The 23450-nt window shown below is 42.8% G+C and overlaps 1 protein-coding gene across 5 annotated transcripts in view; it reads left to right on the plus strand.

Annotated features, from left to right (window-relative positions):
• The window catches only part of LOC115170946 (E3 ubiquitin-protein ligase RNF130), a 72895-nt gene that overhangs the window by 19955 nt on the left and 29490 nt on the right, over positions 1-23450 (plus strand). For 3 of the 5 annotated variants that reach the window (XM_029727379.1, XM_029727365.1, XM_029727360.1), the window contains exons 3-4: positions 4742-4936; positions 20990-21252. In XM_029727379.1, the coding sequence (XP_029583239.1) occupies positions 4742-4936; positions 20990-21252 (458 nt within the window). The remainder of the gene's footprint in view (positions 1-4741; positions 4937-20989; positions 21253-23450) is intronic. The other 2 variants (XM_029727387.1, XM_029727372.1) reach the window with 1 other exon arrangement.

A 23450-nucleotide genomic window follows, 5' to 3' on the forward strand; every position in this document is an offset into this window, starting at 1 on the left:
CAGATGGCTCATTCATTACAAAGCCCACTGAAATTGCAAACTTCTTTTGCTTATCTTGCCAATGAAAAATAATTAAACTTAGGGATGACATGCCAGCAACAAATGCTGACACTACACATCCAAGGATATCGAACAAAATTATGAAAGACAAGAATTGTGCTTTTGAGTTCCGTGAAGTCAGTGTGGAAGAGGTGAAAACATTATTGTCTATCAACAATGACAAGCCACTGGGGTCTGACAATCTGGATGGACAATTACTGAGGATAATAGCAGACGAAATTGCCACTCCTATTTGCCACATCTTCAATTTAAGCCTACTGGAGAGCGTGTGCCCTCAAGCCTGGAGAGAAGCTAAAGTCATTCCGCTACTCAAGAATAGTAAAGCCCCCTTTACTGGCTGAAATAGAGAAATCAGCCTGTTACCAACCCTTAGTAAACTTCTGGGAAAAAATGTGTTTGACTAGATACAATGCTATTTCACAGTAAACAAATTGACAACAGAATTTCAGCATGCTTATAGGGAAGGACACTCAACAAGCACAGCACTTACACTAATGACTGATGGTTGGCTGAGAGAAATTGATGATAAAATGATTGGGGGCTGTCTTGTTAGACTTCAGTGCAGCTTTTGACATTATCGATCATAGTCTGCTGCTGGAAAAACGTATGTGTTATGGCTTTGTACCCCCTGCTACAATGTGGATAAAGAGTTACTTGTCTAACAGAACACAGAGGGTATTCTTAAATGGAAGCCTCAAATATTGTCCAGTTAGAATCAGGAATTCCCCATGGTAGCTGTTTAGGCCCCTTGCTTTTTTCAATTTTTACTGACAACATGCCATTGACTTTGAGTAAAGCCAGAGTGTCTATGTATGCGAATGACTCAACACTATACACGACAGCTACTACAGCGACTGCAACACTCAACAAAGAGTTATAGTTAGTTTCAGAGTTCGTGTCAATGAATAAGTTAGCCCAAGATTGTAAACTGTCATGGTCAAAACATATTGATGCAGTAGTAGCTAAGATGGGGAGAAGTCTGTCTATAATAAAGCAATGCACTGCCTTAACAACACTATCAACAAGGCAGGTCCTACAGGCCCTAGTTTTGTTGCACCTGGACTACTGTTAAGTCATGTGGTCAGGTGCTACAAAAAAGGACTTAGGAAAATTTTAATTGGCTCAGAACAGAACAGGACAGCATGGCTGGCCCTTGGATGTACACAGAGAGCTAATATTAATAATATGCATGTCAATCTCTCCTGGCTGAAAGTGGAGGTGAGATTGACTTCATCACTACTTTTATTTATGAGAGGTATTGATATGTTGAATGCACTGAGCTGTCTGACTAAACTACTGGCACACAGCTCGGACACCCATGCATACCCCATAAGATGCCACGAGCTCTCTTCACAGTCCCCAAGTCTAGAACAGACTATGGGAGGCACACAGTACTACATAGAGCCATGACTATATGGAACTCTATTCCAGATCAAGTAACTGATGCAAGCAGTACAATTAGATTTAAAAAACAGATTAAAAAAGCATCTTGTGGAACAACGGGGACTGTGAAGCAACACAAACATTGGCACAGGCATACACACACACTCACACGATAACATACGCACTATACATACACATGAATTTAGTACTGTAGATATGTGGAAGTGGTAGAGTAGGTGCCTGAGGGCACACAGTGTATTGTGAAATCTGTGAATGTATTGTAATGTTTTTAAAATTGTATAAACTGCCTTAATTTGCTGGACCCCAGGAGGAGTAGCTGCTGCTTTGGCAGCAGCTAATGGGGATCCATAATAAATACAAAACTGAGTGTTAATTCACGTTTCATTTTAAAACATTCATCTTAAATAGTTAGTTAAACAACTCCATTGTATCTCTACATGGAATTGTATTAGTTTTTTTTTTTTTACTCATGTTTTTTCCAGTCTTTACAGGAAAATGCCACGGGCACTATCTGATGTGTGGAGACATTTCCCTGCTGCTAATGTTGAAGGAAAAGCTGTGTACATTTGCAAATACTGTGCCAAATCATATGTGAAGAATGCAACAAAGATACAGAATCATCTGGCCAAGTGCATAAAGATCCCTCAGTGCTCACAACAAGAAACCTCTGACAAAAGTCCCTCCTACTTCTATTCGAGGTGAAAATGATGAATCAGACACCTTATCGATAGCAGCAGCTCATGGTCCTCCTTTTTTTTTATCAATGGAGGAATGTAGTCAGAGATGCTGATGAATGTCTTGCTCAAGCTGTGTATGCAACTGGTTCACCTCTGATGCTCACAGGCAATGTGTATTGGAAGAGATTTCTGAATGTTCTTCACCCAGCATACATCCCTCCAACCAGATATGCTTTATCTACTCATTTGCTGGATGCAGAGTTCAAGAGAGTTCAAGTGAAGGTCAAGCAAATCATAGAGAAAGCAGACTGTATTGCAATCGTCTCTGATGGGTGGTTGAATGTTCGTGGGCAAGGAATAATTAACTACATCTCCACCCCTCAACCACTATTCTACAAGAGCACAGACACAAGGGACAACAGACACACCGGTCTCTACATTGCAGATGAGCTGAAGGCAGTCATCAATGACCTTGGACCACAGAAGGTATTTGCACTGGTGACAGACAATGCTGTGAACATGAAGGCTGCTTGGTCTAAAGTGGAGGAGTCCTACCCTCACATCACACGCACTGGCTGTGCTGCTCATGCATTGAATCTGCTCCTCAAGGACATCATGGCACTGAAAACAATGGATACACTCTACAAGAGAGCCAAGGAAATGGTTAGGTATGTGAAGGGTCATCAAGTTATAGCAGCAATCTACCTCACCAAGCAAAGTGAGAAGAATAAGAGCACCACATTGAAGCTGCCCAGCAACACTCGTTGGGGTGGTGTTGTCATCATGTTTGACAGTCTCCTGGAGGAGGAGTCTCTCCAAGAAATGGCCATATCACAGTCTGCTGATATGGACAAGAGGATCCTCCTGGATTATGTATTTTGGGAGAGAGTGGTAAGAAGCCTGAAACTCCTGAAACCTATAGCAGTAGCCATTGCACAGATTGAGGGAGACAATGCCATCCTGTCTGATGTTCAGACTCTGCTTGCAGATGTAAGAGAATGAAATCTGTACTGCCCTGCCCACTTCACTGTTGCTCCAAGCAGAGGAAACTGCAGTCCTGAAATACATCAAAAAGCGTGAAGACTTCTGCCTGAAGCTCATACACGCCGCAGCGTACATATTGGACCCCAAGTATGCTGGCATGAGTATCCTGTCTGGTGCAGAGATCAACAAGGCCTATGGTGTCATCACTACCGTGTCTCGCCACCTTGGCCTGGATGAGAGCAAGGTTCTTGGCAGTCTGGCGAAGTACACTTCTAAGCAAGGGCTTTGGGATGGAGATGCAATATGGCAGTCGTGCCAACATATATCATCAGCCACCTGGTGGAAGGGACTTTGGATCTGAGGCTCTTTCCCCTGTTGCCTCCATTATCCTCCAAATCCCACCAACATCAGCCGCCTCAGAGCACAACTGGTCCTTGTTTGGGAACGCACACACACACACACACACACACACACACACACACCAAAGCACGCATCAGGTTGACCAATACAAGGGTTGAAAAATTGGTGGCCATCCGGGCAAATTTTAGGCTTTTTGAGCCTGACGAGCCATTCTCAACGAGGTTGGAACGTGACAGTGAAGATGAGGCCTCAGTCTGATGTTCAAGAGGTGGACATTGAGTAGGTCCAGGGAGAAGACATGGAAGCATGAGAGGAAGACAACCAAAGCATTAGTTTCTAGACTATCATTTTGCAGATGTATGTTGAAAATGTTTTGGGGAGATGCGATGGATCATTCAATATTCCCTTTCTTTTGTTGTTCAGTGAAATCATCCCATGTGAAGAGTCAACTCATTTAAACTTCAATTCGTAACTAAATAGTTTTTTAACATTTCTATTGGAAGGATTTAGTCATTTGCAATTGTCTACTTATGATAAGGTTTATGTTTCTGTCTCCATATAATATGGTAAATATATCCAATGCAAAAAACAACTACATTTAAATGGTATTAATATTAATTTGCATATATTCCCGTTAATTCCCACGGAAAGTTTCCACCTCCTGAATACTCCCCAAAATGTGCAGCCCTACACAGCATTGACCTGAGTGACCGGTAACTACTGAAGAATTGCCCATTTTGTAAACGGATCATGCTTTCTGCTTAATGTGTAACCCTTTTTTCGTTGGTGTCTTCTCGGCAGTCACTCCGTGCAGTACTTAGCTTTGATGTTGTGATTTTGTTTTGCTATAGTGACCCATTATAAGCCACTGGATTTCCTGGTTGTGCATTTGTTAAAGGGCAATAAACTGTGTTTTTTTTAGTTAGCACGAAATGTGAGCTAGTGACTGCTGTCCATAGGCAGCTGTGTGCATTTTAAACTACTTTATACACTGGCAGAAGTTAAGCAACTCACAGAGACTGAGGTGTGTGTGTGTGTGTCGGGGGGGGGGGTCTAATCCACTCCCTCTATGCTGTATCTGTGCAGGGGTGAACCCCCACAGTAGTTCCATGCTATGACTTTTGACTTACATTCACTTTATTTGATTACTCAATTATATATGAATGAGTTAAGTAGTTTATCAGCATTCCTTCAAATACACTGACACCACTCACCATTTGGTATGGTTCCTAACCCTTCACCCCTCCCCCCTCCAGTGGTGGACCGCCAGGGCTGCAACCCCCACACTCGCTTCGTGGTGCCTCCTCGGACGGGGCACTGGGTGGCCCTACTGCAGCGCGGCAACTGCACCTTCAAGGAGAAGATCCTCAAGGCCTCGGCCTTCAACGCCTCAGCCGTGCTCATCTACAACAACAACTCCAATGAGGACACCGTCAAGATGGGCCACGAAGGTGAGGTCACAGTGTCATATTCAAATGGGTTGTTTATACAGCTAAGGAACTTAACTGTTCATTTGCTCCAACGGTGCCGTACTATTATGGCGGACCCTGTAAAACAACAAATTTCACTGCACCTATCCAGTGTATGTGACAATAAAACATCAAATTAAAATGTATTAATTGTATGCCTTGGAATTGTTATATGGCTTAAGGACTATGTATGGCTTTATATGGGTTTTGATTTGACTCATATAAAACAACTCCATGGAGGACACCGTCTAGATGTATTCATATGGATTATTATCCATATGGCTTATGCATGACCAGGTAGTCATATTCTTATGGCTACGTATGGCTTGGCCTATTTATATGGGTTCATTGCTTATACATGCTATTCATCTGGCTTGTTTGTATGGCTCTTGTTATATGGTCTTATAGCCAGCTAGCCTGCTGTGTTAGTGGTGAAGTTAGCATTTAGCTCTTGTTATATGGTGTTCTAGCTAGCTAACCTGCTGTGTTGGTGGTGAAGTTAGCATTTAGCTATTTTTATATGGTGCTCATATCCAGCTAGCCTGCTGTGTTGGTGAAGTTAGCATTTAGCTCTTGTTATATGTTGTTATAGCTAGCTAACCTGCTGTGTTGGTGGTGAAGTTAGCATTTAGCTGTTGCCATATGGTGTTATAGCCAGCTAACCTGCTGCATTGGTGGGTGTATGGCATTATACTGCCTGCCAAGGGTCATTTGATAGTGTGGGGGGGGGGGGGGGCATATAGCAGTCATAGTGCAGTGTGTTTGCTGGCAGTTTGTTGTTTGTGGCTGCAGGGGACAGTAGAGGGGACAGACAGTGTGGCTGTCCTGACTGAAGGACATGGAGACTGACTCCTGCGTGCTGGACCTCAGCCACAATCACAGCCAAACACCAACACAGCCAGCAGGCTTGGGTATGGCCGGTGTACTGTTACACTGCAACACCCACAGATACACACACGTGGGCCAACACGGGCACACAAACATATTTCGTCACAGCTGTCTCTTTCTCTCCTTTGCTTCACATGTGTTTCTTCCTACTCACTCTCTGTCATTGCTACCATCACTGTCTGTCTCAGCTTATTTTGGCCACAATGTAAAGTTGTATGAGTAAAGTCAGACCTTCTGACCTTTGGATCACAATTTGTTCCATGAAGCTTGTCTAAAAACATCCATTATAATGTAACCAGATACTTGAATGACTCTCCTGTATGAGTGAGTGATTGACAGTAGCTGACGGCTAGCCTAGAGCTGTTTTGCATGTCACCTTAGCGTCACCCCACCCCAGGGGATACCCTGAGCTAATTCAAGCTAGCATTGAAAAGCCGGCATGAATGAGACAATAAAGAAAGATTCTAGTGAGGAGGTGAAGAGAGAATGAGAGGGGGCGGGAGCTGGTGTAGAATCACTATAGCACTGAGGAGCCGATCGTTGGGAATGTGTAACCTTTATTTAACTAGCCAAGTCAGTTAGGAACAAATTCTTATTTACAATAACGGCCTACCCCACCCAAACCCGGACGATGCTGGGCCAATTGTGCGCTGCCCTAAGGGACTCCCAATCACAGCCGAATGTGATCCAGCCTGGATTCGAACCAGGGACTGTAGTGATGCCTCTTGCTCTGAGATGCAGGTCCATAGACCGCTGCGCCACTCGGGAGCCCAGGCAGGCAGACAGTGGTGGTTAGAGGACAGGAAACGGGAGGAGCGAGGAAAATAAATACTGAGAAAGGAGAGAGGGGATGAAAGAAAACAAAGTGAGAAATATTGTATAGCATCCATAGACCTGGTAAGCCATGCAGACAATGGTTGTTTGAGTCTTGCAGCAGTAGGAGAAGCAAGGGAAAGGGAGGGAGGAAGTGGGAGGGGTAGAGAAGAGTCAGAAGGTGTGACGGCACTATCTGGGTGGGATCGATGGGCTGTTTATAAATATAGAAGGAGTCCCATGACTAATTTATAAGGTCATTTTCTACCATGAACGAACGGTGGAATGCTGATAGTTCCCCCGAGCGCATACTATTCAGTATCGATCGCTGTTTGCCTGAAAAGCACATAATTTATCACGGGTGGGAATTATTTATTAATGTCATGGAATATGGGATATGCTGTATATGGATTTGACTTTGAAGGAAGAAGAACCACAGCTGTGGTGTGTGTGTGGAGGGGGGGTGTATGCGTGCTGTGCACAAACATATTTGTGTGTGTGTGTTTTTCTGTGCAGCAGCAGCACTAATACAGTGCAAGAGAGATAAGGGCAAACCAGAGATGATGCGTGGAGATATGGGTCAGAGATAGACATCAGCCTTGCACAAGAAGGCACACTGACAACCTCTTAAGGTTCTGCCCCTTTCTTTCAATTTGCACCTAAAATGACACCCAAATCTAACTGCCTGTAGCTAAGGCCCTGAAGCAAGGATATGCATATTCTTGGTACCATTTGAAAGGAAACATTGTTTTTATGGAAATGTGAAAGGAATGTAGGATAATATAACGCAATAGATCTGGTAAATGATAATACAAAGAAAGAAAAAAAATTTCTTTTTTTTGTACCGTCTTTGAAATGCAAGAGAAACGCCATAATGTATTATTCCAGCCCAAGTGCAAATTGGATTTTGGCCACAGGCAGCAGTGTATGTGCGAAGTTTTAGACTGATGCAATGAACCATTGCATTTCTGTTCAAATGTTGTATCAAGACTGCCCAAATGTGCCTGTGTTTTATTAATGACTTTTCATGTTCAGAATTGTGCACTCAAACAATAGCATGGTATTATTTCACTGTAATAGATACTGTAAATTGGACAGTGCAGTTAGATTAACAATAATTTAAGCTTTCTGACAATATAAGATATGTCTATGTCCTGGGAAATGTTCTTGTTAATTACAACCTCATGCTAAGCGCATTAGCGCAACCGTCCCATGGAACTAGGCAAGTCAGTTAAGAACAAATTCTTATTAACAATGACTGCCTACACCGGCCAAACCTGGACGAGGTTAGGCCAATTGTGCGCCGCCCTATAGGACTCCCAATCATGGCCGGTTGTGACACAGCCTGGATTCAAACCAGGGTGTCTGTAGTGACGCCTCTAGCACTGAGATGCAGTGCCTTAGACCGCTGCGCCACTCGGGAGCTCTGTTACTGTGCTGACTGGCATGCCACAGGTCTAGGAACAGCTTACCTTACCCAAGTAATACCCTTAACCATTAGGGGTAAAAACAATATCCAGGCCTTGGATTACTATCTGGAAGCAAGCCATCACAGCAGGTCTAGATTCAGCCCTTAAGGGCCACCTATAAAACATAGCCAGAGAGGGAGGCATGAAAACATGCCTGGCCACGTGCGTGCCTGGCTCTCTCTGTTTTCTTCTGTGGTGAATGGGCACGTTCTTGCCCTGCTCTTTCTCTGTTTTCCTCGGTGGTGAATGCCTGTCTGTAGACTTAGCTGTGGCGATTTACAGATAACTGTTTAGAGCTGGAGGGGGAAGAGGAGAGGGAGGGTGGAGAGAGAGGTGAGGGGGAGAGGGGGGTGCACAAGTACATTAACGTGCCTTTCTTGCAAGCTCTAAACCCAACACTTGCAGTAATCATTAACTATGTAATACAAAAACACACGAGAAATAAGAAGTAAGGAAGCTATATACAGGGTCAGTCAGTTCCAGTACCATATTTACAATGTGCAGGGATACTGGAGTAATAGAAGTAGATATGTTTAGGGTAAGGTGACTAGGCATTAGGATATGTGATGAACAGAGTAGCAGCAGCAGCGTATATGATGATTGTGTGTAACGTCAGTATAAATGTATAGCACCAGTCAAAGGTTTGGACACACTTAATCATTCCAAGGTTTTTATTTTTATTATTTTCCACATTGTAGAATAATAGTGAAGACAAACTATGAAATAACACATATGGAATCATGTAGTAACCAAAAAAGTGTTAAACAAATTTTTATATTTTTAACCTCTCTAGGGGAGGTGGGACGAAATCATCCCACACTATTTAACAGCCAGTGAAAAATCAGAGCGCCAGATTTAAAACCACAAAATGTCATAATTAAAAGTTCTCAAACATATGACTATTTTACACCATTTTATAGATACACTTCTCCTGAATCGAACCACGTTGTCCGATTTCCAAAAGGCTTTACAGCGAAAGCAAAACATTAGATTATGTTAGGAGAGTACATCGACACAATAACCACACAGCCCTTTTCTAAGCAACTAGCATGCATCACAAATACCCAAAACACAGCTAAATGAAGCACTAACCTTTGACGATCATCAGATGACGCTCCTAGGACATTATGTTATACAATACATGCATTTTTTGTTTGATAAAGTTCATATTTATATATAAAAACAGCATTTTACATTGGCGCGTGTCTTTCAGAAAATATTTTGCCTCCAATACTGCCGGTGAATCAGCACCAACATTGCTAAAATATTAAACTGCCATTCCAAGAATTATAGATTAACATCTCCTCAATGCAACCGCATTGCTAGATTTCAAAATGTGTTATACTCACAGACATCATCCAAGCAGTTTTAGAAACTTCGGAGTGTTTTCTATCCAAATCTACTAATAATATGCATATTCCAGTTCCTGGGCCTGAGTTGTAGGCCGTTTAATTTGGGTACGTTTTTCATCCGGCTGTGAAAATACTGCCCCCTACCCTGGAGAGGCTAACGTGTGCACTGGGAGTCGGGAAGCAAGTTCAGGGAGTGAATCATTTTAATAAATAAATTAAAACATAATACAAAACAAGAAACACGAACAACGCACAGACGTGAAACTGGAACAGAAACAATGACACCTGGGGAAGGAACCAAAGGGAGTGATATACAGTTGAAGTCGGAAGTTTACATACACCTCAGCCAAATACATTTAAACTCAGTTTTTCACAATTCCTGACATTTAATCCTGGTAAAAAAAATCCCTGTCTTAGGACAGTTAGGATCACCTTCATTTTAAGAATGTGAAATGTCAGAATTATAGTAGAGAATTATTTATTTCAGCTTTTATTTCTTTCATCACATTCCCAGTGGGTCAGAAGTTTACATACACTCAATTAGTATTTAGTAGCGTTGCCTTTAAATTGTTTAACTTGGGTCAAACGTCTCGGGTAGATTTTCCACAAGCTTCCCACAATAAGTTGGGTGAATTTTTGCCCATTCCTCCTGACAGAGCTGGTGTAACAGTCAGGTTTATAGGCCTCCATGCTCGCACATGCTTTTTTCGGTTCTGCCCACAAATTTTCTATGGGATTGATGTCAAGGCTTTTTAATGGCCACTCCAATACCTTGACTTTGTTCTCCTTAAGCCATTTTGCCACAACTTTGGAAGTATGCTTGGGGTCATTGTCCATTTGGAAGACCCATTTGCGACCAAGCTTTAACTTCCTGACTGATGTCTTGAGATGTTCGTTCAATATATTCACCAAGTTTTCCATCCTCATGATGCCATCTATTTTGTGAAGTGCACCAGTTCTTCCTGCAGCAAAGCACCCCCATAACATGATGCTGCCACCCCCGTGCTTCACAGTTGGGATGGTGTTCTTTGGCTTGCAAGCCCCCCCCTTTTTCCTCCAAACATAACGACGGTCATTATGGCCAAACAGTTCTATTTTTGTATCATCAGACCAGAGGACATTTTTCCAAAAAGTACGATCTTTGTCCCCATGTGCAGTTGCAAACCGTAGTCTGGCTTTTTTATGGTGGGTTTGGAGCAGTGGCTTCTTCCTTGCTGAGTGGCCTTTCAGGTTATGTCGATATAGAACTCGTTTTACTGTGGATTTAGATACTTTTGTACGTGTTTCCTCCAGCATCTTCACAAGGTCCTTTGCTGGATTCGAACCAGGGTGTCTGTAGTGACGCCTTCAGGCTTTGGAAGTTGCTCCCAAGGATGAACCAGACATGTGGAGGTCTACAATTGTTTTCTGAGGTCTTGGCTGATTTCTTTTGATTTTCCCATGATGTCAAGCAAAGAGGCACTGAGTTTGAAGGTAGGCCTTGAAATACATCCACAGGTACACCTCCAATTAACTCAAATTATGTCAATTAGACTATCAGAAGCTTCTAAAGCCATGACATCATTTTTCAGAATTGTCCAAGCTGTTTAAAGGCACAGTCAACTTAGTGTATGTAAACTTCTGACTCACTGGAATTGTGATAGTGAAATCTGTCTGTAAACAATTGTTGGAAAATTACTTGTCATGCACAAAGTAGATGTCCTAACCGACTTGCCAAAACTATAGTTTGTTAACCTCTCTGGTATAACTGGGTAGCGTCCCACCTCGACAACAGCCAGTGAAATTGCAGGGCGCCAATTCAAACAGAAATCCCATAATTAAAATTCCTCTGACATACAAGTATTATACACCATTTTATAGATAAACTTCTTGTTAATCCAACCAGTGTCCGATTTCAAAAAGGCTTCATGGCGAAAGCACACCATACAATTATGTTAGGTCAGTGCCTAGCCACAGAAAACCATACGGCCATTTTCCAACCAAGGAGGTGTCACAAAAGTCAGAAATAGCGTTAAAATTAATCACTTACCTTTGATCTTCATCTGGTGGCACGTAGAAACATCAATCCTCAGGTTGTTTTTGTCATAAATAATCAATAATATTTCAACCGGACAAAAGCTTTGTCAATAGAAAAGGAGAAACAAGAAATGCGTGTTCCCGATCACGCGGTGGACTCATGTCTGGAAATTTCCACTGTCCACTCATTGAAAGTGCTGTATCTCCCTCATTTTTCAGAGTAAAAGCCTGAAACAATGCCTAAAGACTGGCCACATGTAGAAGAAGCCATAGAGATCGTGAACTGGGTCCTAAGTCTTTGTATGGTGGATATGCTTTCAATGGAAAAACAGCCTTTCAAAATAATAGTACTTCCTGGATGGATTTTCCTCAGGTTTTCGCCTGCCATGTCAGTTCTGTTATACTCACAGACATTATTGTAACAGTTCTGGAACCTTTTAGAGTGTTTTCTATCCAAATCTACTAATTATATGCATATCCTAGCTTCTGGGCCTGAGTAGCAGGCAGTGTAATTTGGGCACGCTTTTCATCCAAAATTCCGAATGCTGCCCCCCTACCCCAGTGAAGTTAACATGAAATTTGTGTTGTGGTTGAAAAACTAGTTTTAATGACTCCAACCTATGTTTTTGTAAACTTGTGTCTGATAAACTTGTGTCAGATAATTTTGTAAACTTGTGTCAGATAATCAAGGAAGTGATGGAGTCCAGGTGAGTCTGATGAGACGCAGGTGCGTGTAACGATTGTGACAGGTGTGCGCAATAACGAGCAGCCTGGTGAGCTAGCGACTGGAGAGGGAGCACATGTGACAATTTTTGAGATTCTTCATTGTAGCCACCCTTTGCCTTGATAAGAGCTTTGCACACTCTTGGCATTCTCTCAAACAGCTTCATGTTGTAGCCCCCTGGAATGCATTTCAATTAATAGGTGTGCCTTGTTATTTTGTGGAATTTCTTTCATTAATGCGTTTGAGCCAATCATTTGTGTTGTGACAAGGTAGGGGTGGTATACAGAAGATAGCCCTATTTGGTAAAAGACCAAGTCCATATTATGGCAAGAACAGCTCAAATAAGCAAAGAGAAACTACAGTCCATCATTACTTTAAGAGATGAAGGTCAGCCAATGCTGAACATTTCAAGAACTTTGAAAAACCATCAAGCGCTATGATGAAACTGGCTCTCATGAGGAAAGGAAGACCCAGTTACCTCTGCTGCAGAGGATAAGTTCATTAGAGTTACCACCCTCAGAAATTGCAGCCCAAATAAATTCTTCAGAGTTCAAGTAACAGACACATCTCAACATCAACTGTTCAGAGGAGACTGTGAATCGGGCCTTCATGGTCGAATTGCTGCAAAGAAACCACTACTAAAGGACACAACTAATAATAAGAGACTTGCTTGGGCCAAGAAACACAAGCAATGGACATTAGACCGGTGGAAATCTGTCCTTTGGTCTGATGAGTCCAAATGTGCGATTTTTGGTCCCATCCGCCGTGAGACGCAGAGTAGGTGAACGGATGATCTCAGCATGTGTGGTTCCCACTGTTTAGCATGGAGGAGGTGTGAGGGTGTGGGGGTTCTTTGCTGGTGACACTGTCTGTGATTTATTTAGAATTCGAGGCACACTTAACCAGCATGGCTACCACAGCATTCTGCAGCGATACGCCACCCCATCTGGTTTGTGCTTAGTGGGACTATGATTTGTTTTTCAACAGGACAATTACCCCAAACACACCTCCCAGGCTATGTAAGGGCTATCTGACCAAGAAGGAGAGTGATGGAGTGCTGCATCAGATGACCTGGCCTCCACAATAACCTGACCTCAACCAAATTTGAGATGGTTTGGGAAGAGTTGGAATGCAGAGTGAAGGAAAAGCATCAAACAATTGCTTGGCTTATGTGGGAACTCCTTCAAGACTGTTGGAAAAGCATTCCAGGTGAAGCTGGTTGAGAGAATGCCAAGAGTGTGTAAAGCTATCAGCATGGCAAAGGGGTGGCTACTTTGAAGAATCTAAAATATATTTTAGATTCTTCAAACACTTTTTTTGGTTACTACATGATTCCATATGTGTGATTGTATAGTTTTGATGTCTTCACTGTTATTATACAATAGAAAAACCCTTGAATGAGTAGGTGTGTCCAAACTTTTGACTGGTTCTGCATGTGCATATTATGTTTGTGTGAGCAAATGATGAATTGAGTGTTAGTGTGTATGTTGGAGTGACAGTGTGCATGAGTGTGTAGTTCCTGTGAATGTGCATAGGGAGAGTGCAAAAATAAAATACAAGTGTCAACTCCGTCTGTGTAGCCATTTTGTTAGCTATTTAGTGGTCTTATGGCTTGGGGATAAAAGCTGTTCAAGAGCCTGTTGGTGTCAGACTTAATGCACCGGTACCTTTGCTGTCGGGAAGCACAGAGAACAGTCTATAGCTTGGGTGGCTGGAGTCTTTAATGATTTTCTGGGCCTTCCTTTCACACTGATATAGAGGTCCTGCATGGCAGGGAGCTCAGCCCCAGTAATGTACAGAGCTGCCCGCACCACCCTCTGTAGCGACATGCGATCGAGCGCGGTGCTTTTAACTAAACCAAGCAATGAATTAGCCAGTCAAGATGCTCTCAATGGTACAGCTGTAGACATTTTTGAGGATTTGAGGGCCAATGCCAAACCGTTTCAACCTCCTGAGGGGGAAGAGGCGCTTTTGCACCTTCTTCACGGCCGTGCGTGTGTATGTGGACCATTTTTAAGTCTTTAGTGATTTGGACACTGAGGAACTTGAAGCTCTCGACCTACTCCACTGCAGCCCTGTTGATGTGGATGGGGGCGTGCTTGCCCTCCAGTTTCCTGTAGTCCCACGATCAGCTCCTTGGACTTACTGACGTTGAAGGAGAGATTGTTGTCCTGACACCACACTGCCAGGTCACTGACCTCCTCGCTGTAGGCCCTCTCATTGTCGCCGGTGATCAGGCCTACCACCGTCGTATCGTCAGCGTTCCCACACAGTTTTGGGTGAACAGGGAGTACAGGAGGGGACTAAGCACACACCCCTGTGGGGCCCCCGTGTTGAGGGTCAGCATGGCGGAGGAGATGTTACCCGGAGGAGATTCCTACCCTCATCACCTGCTGTCTGCCCGTCAGGAAGCATGATCCAGTTGCAGAAAGTCCTAAGCTTGGTGACGAGCTTGAAGGGGACAATTGTGCTGAACGCTGAGCTGTAGTCAATGAACAGCATTTTCACATAGGTATTCCTCTTTTCTAGGCGGGTACGGGGAGTGTGGAGTGTAATTGAGATTGCGTCGTCTATGGATCTGTTTGGGCAGTATGCAAATTGGAGTGGCTCTGGGATGTTGGAGTTGATGTGTGCCATAACCAGCCTCTCAAAGCGCTTCACGATTATAGATGTGAGTGCTACAGGGTGGTAGTCATTGTGGGAGAGGGAGAGAGCGAGATGCTCTTGTGGTCCCTGCAGTCTCATTCTAGCCAAGCGTCTTACTGTGTTTTTGGCTGTGTTATCAGCCAATTACCTGTAGGCAACTGTGCTTACATGCTTGAGTGTATGTTATCAGAGTGTCAGCATCTCTGGGACTCTGGTAGTTACGAGGCTGAGGACCTGGCTGTATCATTGTGTGACAAACAGGTGGAGGTTAGTTAATGCTCTCCGTGGACGCTCAGACAGGACAGACACACCAGATGACTACTGTATGAGTCATCAGAGAATAGACTGTTGGCTTATGCCCCTGCCCTCAGACGCAACACACACTCACTGAAGAGCATGCACACACACACACCATTTTTTAAAATTTTTACTTAACCTTAATTTAACTAGGTAAGTCAGTTAAAAACAAATTCTTATTTACCATGATGGCCTAGGAACAGTGGGTTAACTGCCTTGTTCAGGGGCAGAATAACAGATTTTTTACCTTGTCAGCTCAGGGATTCGATCTAGCAACTGTTCGGTTACTGGCCCAAAGCTCTAACCACTAGGCTACCTAATATATCATTCCTCTCTGTGTAAAGTCATTTAGACACTTAGCAACACTTAACATTGTTGCCATTATACCATCACGTATTTACTGTACGACAACATTTGGCAACTACAATCTAATTACTTAGCTGTAATCAGTAGCTGTAGATCATGACAAATTATTTAATTGTGATGAAAGCAAACCACTTTAGATCTATTCTGTTTTAAATTAACGGTTTTGTAGTTTAATCACAGAAGTCTTTTTATCCAATTTAATTGCAACTCAAAGGTCAACCCAAAGTATTGCTCCTTTTTTCTGTGTTTGTGTGTTCATATACTTTCAGGGTTACAGAGTAGGAGGGTATGAGACTAGTTCATCTTAACTTTAAAAGATATTAACATCCAGGACTTTAGCATGTGGCACTGGAGTTAATAAGTCAAGCTGCGTCATGGCCCGGTTGGCCCCTGGGCTATGGTATAACACTTGTGCTGGGTCTGTGATGGCCTAGCCAGTGCTGGGTCTATGGTGAACTGGCATGGGCCTAACCAGTGCTGGGTCTATGGTGAACTAGCCTGGCCCCATAAATCTAATAATTTAATGGTAGCGGCCTGCTGCGCACGGCCCATTGTTTTGACTGGCCGTGATTTCCCATCGATCCCTGGTTAATAGAGTGCATCATAAAGGCAGGTGCACTTCTTTTGTGATACGCAGAGGTGGTGCAGATCGTGTGTGCGTGTTTTGTGTTGATGCACATCGGATATAGATAAAAATTGTGCAATTATACACGCTCTAACCACTAGGCTACCTGTTGCCCCAAATGCCAAGAGTGTGCCTAGTTAATTAAAAGATAAATAAAAAATCATATCGGAGTGATACTAACAAATCAATGCGGGCCCCCTGGCTGGTAATTCGACCATGATAACAAGTTTAAATACTTGGCCGCTAAACTAATTTACCAATCTAAAAAAAAGTTAGCTGACATGGGCTAATTGATTGTCTTAACTAGATAAAAACTGATGCACAACCAAATTTTGAAATTGCACCTTATGTATTCTACTATTCTACCTCTCAACAGTAAGTTGAGACCCTGACTGAGTTCCTCAGGAAGGAATTGATCAGAGGGCCTTCAAAATGCGGGTCGCCAGTTGCCCGTCCCTGGTTTAGTGAGGGCAATTCATATTTATAGTAGGTTAAAACAGGCCTTTTACAAGATTAAATCATAACAGGAGCATTTGAATCTTATTAAAGAGATGGAATCCAGGCAGGCTACTTTAGGAAACTTTCCGAATGGACATATAGGCCTATGGAGAGAATCAGCAAACTCGCATACACACACACCCCCGTAAAAGCACCTGTCAATCAAAGCCACCAGTGTATGTCCGACACGAGCAAATAGTTCTCCTTTCCTTAAAACGTATTAAAAACACCTAGGCCTACCTTAGCCTACTTTCAGGAAAGCCTACGTAAGAATATTATACACAACGCAAAGGACTAGAGGTCAATAGGGAATTAACGATCAATGGAAAGTTATTTTTGAGTTCAACATCTGTTTAGAATCTGTGTAAGGCTTTCAGTCCTGGACTCATAGCTACGTGTGACAAGATATCATTGGTCTGAATCGTCTATACATTGAGCCTGAAACAGGATACTTGTTATTTGGTCATTGGCCCAATTTTACTGCAAGGAATTCTAATTGGTCAACCACAGGCTAGGGTTGGGGGTTGTAAATTACATAATGTATCTTTTTCTTCTGTGGAGAGAACTGAGGACAGGAAAGAAGGAACATCTACCTCTCAGCATAGCATATATGATTTGTTATTTTTGAATAAACCTATTTTTCTCCCCCTGATTTGTTTTGGGGTCTGTGTTATTGAAGAATAACATCAACTGCTAACAGCTATAAGATGATGAATTAAAACTGAGCTGCTGTTCCTCTCGTGGAAGGCCTGCCCACTGAAAGACCTCTCCATCATGGTTGACAGCTCCACGTTGACCCCCTCCCAGAGTGTATAGAACCTTGGCGTGACCCTGGTCAACACCTTGACGTTCTTTGCAAAACATCAAAGCAGAGACTCGCTCCTGCAGGTTCATGTTCTACAACATCTATAGAGTATGACCCTACCTCACACAGGAAGCAGCACAGGTCCTTATCCAGGCAGTTGTCCTCTCCTGTCTGGACTACTGCAACTCTCTGTTGGCTGGGCTCCCTGCTTGTGCCATCAAACCCCTGCGAAGTATCCAGAATACTGCAGCCTGCCTGGTGTTCAACTGACCCTCCCTACCTTCAGGCTATGCTCAAACCCTACACCCCAACCCAAACACTCCATTCTGCCACCTCTGGTCTCTTGGCCCTCTCACCACGTTAAGGAAAAATGTACTTAATATGACTGTGTGGTTGTCCCACCTAGCTATCTTAAGATGAATGCACTGTAATTCACTCTGAATAAGAGCATCTGCTAAGTGACTAAAATAACAGTGTAAATGAATTGACAATGAAAGTGTGAAGGGGACAGCTATGCTATAGTATGAAGATAAGATCATTAAAATAGAAAGAAATACAACATGTCCATAGCCTATTTATCAGCCTCGCTGATTATCGAGTGGGAGTGTTGGGAAGATTATTCAAATACTGTGAGGAACTATTATCACTTGAATGGATGTTAACAAAAGCGGACTGAGAAGCCCAGCTGAGCACTTGCATTTGACATTTGCGAGAAGTAGGCCAGGTATTTCTATGTGTGCTCAGGTGTACGCGCTCCATTATCAGGACAGAGAAACCAGACACATGCTCATTGCTCACATGGAGCGCGTAAATGATGGTTATGAAATAAACCAAAACTTGTTTCTCTCAAGTGTAGCAGGTTTTGAACTCTACAAACAACATTTCCATTCCGAGAATGAGAATGATATATTGCTGTAATTAATACATGCATTAACCTGCATTTTAATGTAACCAAATGACAGGGATTAGTGGTGAATTGCCTGTTTTACAAACGGTAGGCTACCACATGGGCATTCATAGAAGTACATTATGGGCCGACATTGTAAAGCCTAGGCTACTATTCTACATTGCGGGGATAGGAGGACGACAAAGAAAATGGGGCCTCGCCAAGGGCACCATATCGGCCAGGACATGGCCTGATCAGCGTTGATTCATCTAGAAATGAAGAAAAGATTCCGTATCAAATTATACCATGCCAGGTTAAAGAGGATTGGCACATTGTCCATTTGACACAACATTAGAGCATTATAGGCCTCAGAGCCAGTACAACCTTGTCGACTGCTGTTGAATAATTAATGAATAGTCAGACACATGCAACCTTTTTCAATAAAATACCTATTTATTTGTTTACTAGCAAGCAAAGAAAACGTACATTGTGTAAAAGATTGTCCACACATCAAACAATATTTGTGCTGAAGTGCCATAGCCTGTAGCGCTCTACACCCCCGCCCGTCTAGCAGATCGCTGCTGGAGCATCGAAGGAGGAGAGGAGGAAATGTAGAAAGTCTATTAAAAACTAAGTTACCAAAAAAATTGTTTATAATCATTAGTGAACACACCCACTATTAGGTCAAGTTTATCTACATGAAATTAAAGATAATTAAACGGTTTTGATGGTTATTTTATTTTCATGATGGTCTTCATCTATAACCGTCAGCTACACGGTTATTACATTTTTGACACAGCCCTATTGATACCATCTGAAAAACTGTAATTGTGGGGTGAACTATCCCTTTAATTGTGGGGTGAACTATCCCTTTAATTGTGGGGTGAACTATCCCTGTAATTGTGGAGTGAACTATCCCTTTAAGTACACGCAAACCTTGGGATTCCAAATCCGAATGACCACAACAAAACCAGCCCCCTTAGCCAATGTTAACAAATCCCTTCCTCCCTCTCTCCTCTTCCTCCTCGTCTTTGTCAGGTAGCTCAGTGCAAAGGTGGCCTCAATCGCCACATCTCCTGTGGCACCCGTGCTCCCCAAAAAAGCTGAGTCAGGAGCCAGGCGGCTTTTGGCTAAAGGGCACCTTTAAGAGAGGGCTTCCACAGAGGAGGGAGGGAGGGAAAGGTATAGAGAAAGCGATTGAGAGAGGTAGAGATCAATAGCGTAATGACTTAACCTGTTGCCTTTCAGCCTGTACGACAGGGAGTCATTATACCCAGCCTTCTGAATTACAGACCTTTCTTTCTCTCTCTTTCTCATGTTCTCGTTCTCTGAACAAGGAATTCCCATCTCATAAGAAGCAGCCATGGTTTATTGATAATTCAAAGTCAACCTTTTCAAGGACGTTTTGGTGATTTTAAAAAGGAGATGATTGAGCTGTCAGGGAATGTCTTGTTACTTCTTTCATCACAATGTTATTTTAATGTTGGAGGTGCAATGTTTTTTTTAGCACAGAGCAGCCGTGGTGCTGGTGGTCTTACTCTCATGAAGATTGAGACAAATGTCCCTGGTGTGTGTGACATCAGTGTGCTGTCGGCCATTCGTCAATAATGGGGCAAGGTAAACTGCCCCGTACTCCTCTGGTGGTCATCACTCTCTGTGCTGCTTCTGAAACATCACTTTACTGGTCTAAACGCGCACACACATGCAAACACACACACACACACACACACACACACACACACACACACACACACTGATGTACAGTAGACACGCTTACACGCACACAGACACACAAAGTGCACTGTCAGCTGCTATTAGTGGCAAGGCAAGCTGTGGTAAAGAGCCCAGGGGGACAGAGAGGAGTCGTCTCCAGCAGTAACATGACTCCCCCTGGCCTGTAGCAGTCAGCTGTCTGGATTTCACTAAAATGAAGACGATGATGATCACAGATGGCTCTACCACTGCTCAGTATAGTTTAAAAAACGATTAATATTTTCCACTGTCTAATGCTCTCTGCTAGTCATTGCGGTCATTGTCAATGAATGAATTGCTCTGCATGTATACCACATCCACTTTGTTGCTGTGTATAGGCCTGGACCAGGGACATAATAGTTCACATTTATTCACATAGGGTATATTATTCACATGATGAATATATTCACACATACATTTCTCCAGTCTCCACATGTATTTCCTCAGTCCATGGGACATTCAATCCTCCGTCACTACACAGTTGTTTTGGCTGAGCAGGTGTTTAGAACCATGTGTTAATAAATTAGGAATGAGAATCTATTGACTGGCTCTGAGTGTTTTCATAGTGGCTAAAGAGATTGGTTCCACTTTGCCAGAGCTGGGAACTGTTCTTAGATCTGTAGATGTTGTTAATGACTTGGCTCTGTGGATCCTGTCAATGTGGGTGAAGAGAAATTGCCTATGCAATTATTATGTTATGCATCTGACATGTAAAAGCTGGCAGATACATATAGTGGAGGGAACATGAATAAGTGTATGCTAACTGACTGACTACCTCAAATAATGGATTGGAACTGACTGGCCATGGTTTTTCATTGGCTTGATGTGTCACAAAGAAAAGTTCTGGTTGGATTACCACTAAAACCTAGCCACTGTTAACTCCCCTCTACTCTCTCAGGTACAGGCGACACGGTGGCAGTGATGATCACCGAGTCTTACGGCAAGGAGATCCTGGGTCTGCTGGAGAGGAACCTGACGGTGCTGGTGAGTGTGGTGGTGGGCCAACACGGCCAGGCCAAGAACATCAACCGCGGCTCCCTGGTCTTCGTCTCCATCTCCTTCATCGTACTCATGATCATCTCCTCTGCCTGGCTCATCTTCTACTTCATCCAGAAGATCCGCTTTACGAGCGCACGTGACCGCAGCCAGGTAGGACATAGAGTATGTTTGCTAATGGTTACTCTTTCTATTACTGTCTGGTATTTATTTGGTGTTTATTTACTTAGGGTCCAATTTTTGTAAATTGAGATCCACACATGTAGCTCAAAGCCCTTTACCACATTTGAATGGTTGTATTGCAGTCAGGTAATAATATCACATTGTTTTAGATTTTTCTTTGGAAGGAGGGCACAGGTCTTGATATTAACACCCAAGGCTACAAAAATCCATATTTTTTTTAATGTAAGAAAATATATTTTTTTACATTAGAGCGAAGTAGCGGTGACTCATTTTGCCGAGCTTGGAGCTTTTAGTTGAGGCATATGCTCTCAATGTCACTTTGACACACTGGTTTTCAGTTGTCTGTGACGAATCTGATGACTCATATCAGGTAAAGGAAGTGAAGAGCAGGTCAAGTGCCAGTTGTCCTCTCCTTCATGCCCTCCAGATGTTTGTAGTCTGGCTCGGTTGACCGCCCTGTGCTCTCTCTCGCTCGCTCTCTTCTGTTAGGTGGGGAAACCAGCAAGAGGAAGCAGCTATGCAATTTTGATGCTGTAAATTGCTTATGAATCCTTAATGGAGGATCGTTGTGGTAAAACTCTGCTTCCTCAGCGTCCGGCATCTTTGAAATACACACTCAACCCTTTCGGTTGGTCTAGTGCTAAGACGCTACCTTTAGTACCTGAACTGTGACAATCTAAGCCAAGATAGTAGAGGTTAGTGGGGCCCTATCTCAATTATCTTAAATAGTCTAATTTCCTTTAGCCCCACAGTCCTTTCTGTGGAAAAAGGAAAGAATTCCAAACAAGGAGCCATCTTAAGATTGTTTACAAACAGTCCTAATGTAGCATCTGCCAGTGAGGGACTCCTCTCTCAAGTCATCTGTCAGAAACAACCCCTCACCATGTTTGTCATTAAATTCTCTGGTCTCTATAACACTATAACACACTCGACTGCCCAGTCAACAGCTTCTGCGTGTTTCCAAAGCTCACACCTCTCTCGCTCTCAAAAGGTATATTCTTTCACATTAGAGCACAGTATAAATCAGTGGGGTCAGTGTTAATGAGTGAAGAGCCACTAATCAGGTGAGTTATAAAGAAGTCCACTCTACTCTACACACTAATCCCTAGTCGTAGTGAATGGGACTGACCAGACCTACTTCCTCTAATCACAGGGGGAGTCTCTCTCTCTCTCACACACATGCATGTAGATGTGTAAAAATGATGCTAAATAATATTAAACTAGTCATCAATCTGACTCCATTATTATATGAATAAATGCAACAGGCCCTGTCTGTCTCTGGAGGATCTAGCAAGATAGTGAATCATTACATCACCAACTCACTAATGAACATGTCTTTCTTGCAATTATTGGTATTTGGTATTTTATTAGGATCCCGTTTAGCTGTTATGAAAGAGGCTAGATACAATTAGCTAATCCTGGCGACCCAATGTTCTAGCATTCATTTATTGAGTCAAGTAAATCAGGGATGTCAAGGTGGTACCCAAGCATATGATATGTGTAGTGTAACTAACAACTATCAAAATACCTACTAAATTATGAACGCATCTTAAATCTTCAAATTACTCTGTAAAACAAGGAATGCATTTACTCAATTCAACTAATAGGATTTATTAGTCACTAAATAATTGACACTTAAACAATTACATGAAACACATTACCGTCACGTGCTCCCTCTCCGGCCTCTAGGTCACCAGGCTTCTCGTTATGGCACACACCTGTCACCATCGTTACGCGCACCTGCATGTCATCAGACTCACCTGGACTCCATCACCTCCTTGATTACCTTCCCTATATATGTCACTCCCTTTGGTTCCTTCCCCCAGGCGTTATTGTTTCTGTTTCATGTCTGTGAGTTGTTCGTGTTTCTTGTTTTGTATTATGTTGCGTTTATCTATTAAATGCTCACTCCCAGAACTTACTTCCTGACTCTCAGCGCACATCGTTACAATTAGAGTAACACAGAGTATCAAATCAAAGTTTATTTGTCACGTGCGCCGAATACAACAGGTGTAGACCTTACAGTGAAATGCTTACTTACAGGCCCTAACCAATAGTGCAAAAAAGGTATTAGGTGAACAATAGGTAGGTAAAGAAATAAAACAACAGTAAAAAGACAGGCTATAAAAGTAGCGAGGCTACATACAGACACCGGTTAGTCAGGCTGATTGAGGTAGTAT

This window comes from Salmo trutta, chromosome 3 (assembly GCF_901001165.1).
Source record: "Salmo trutta chromosome 3, fSalTru1.1, whole genome shotgun sequence".
Taxonomy (NCBI): domain Eukaryota; kingdom Metazoa; phylum Chordata; class Actinopteri; order Salmoniformes; family Salmonidae; genus Salmo; species Salmo trutta.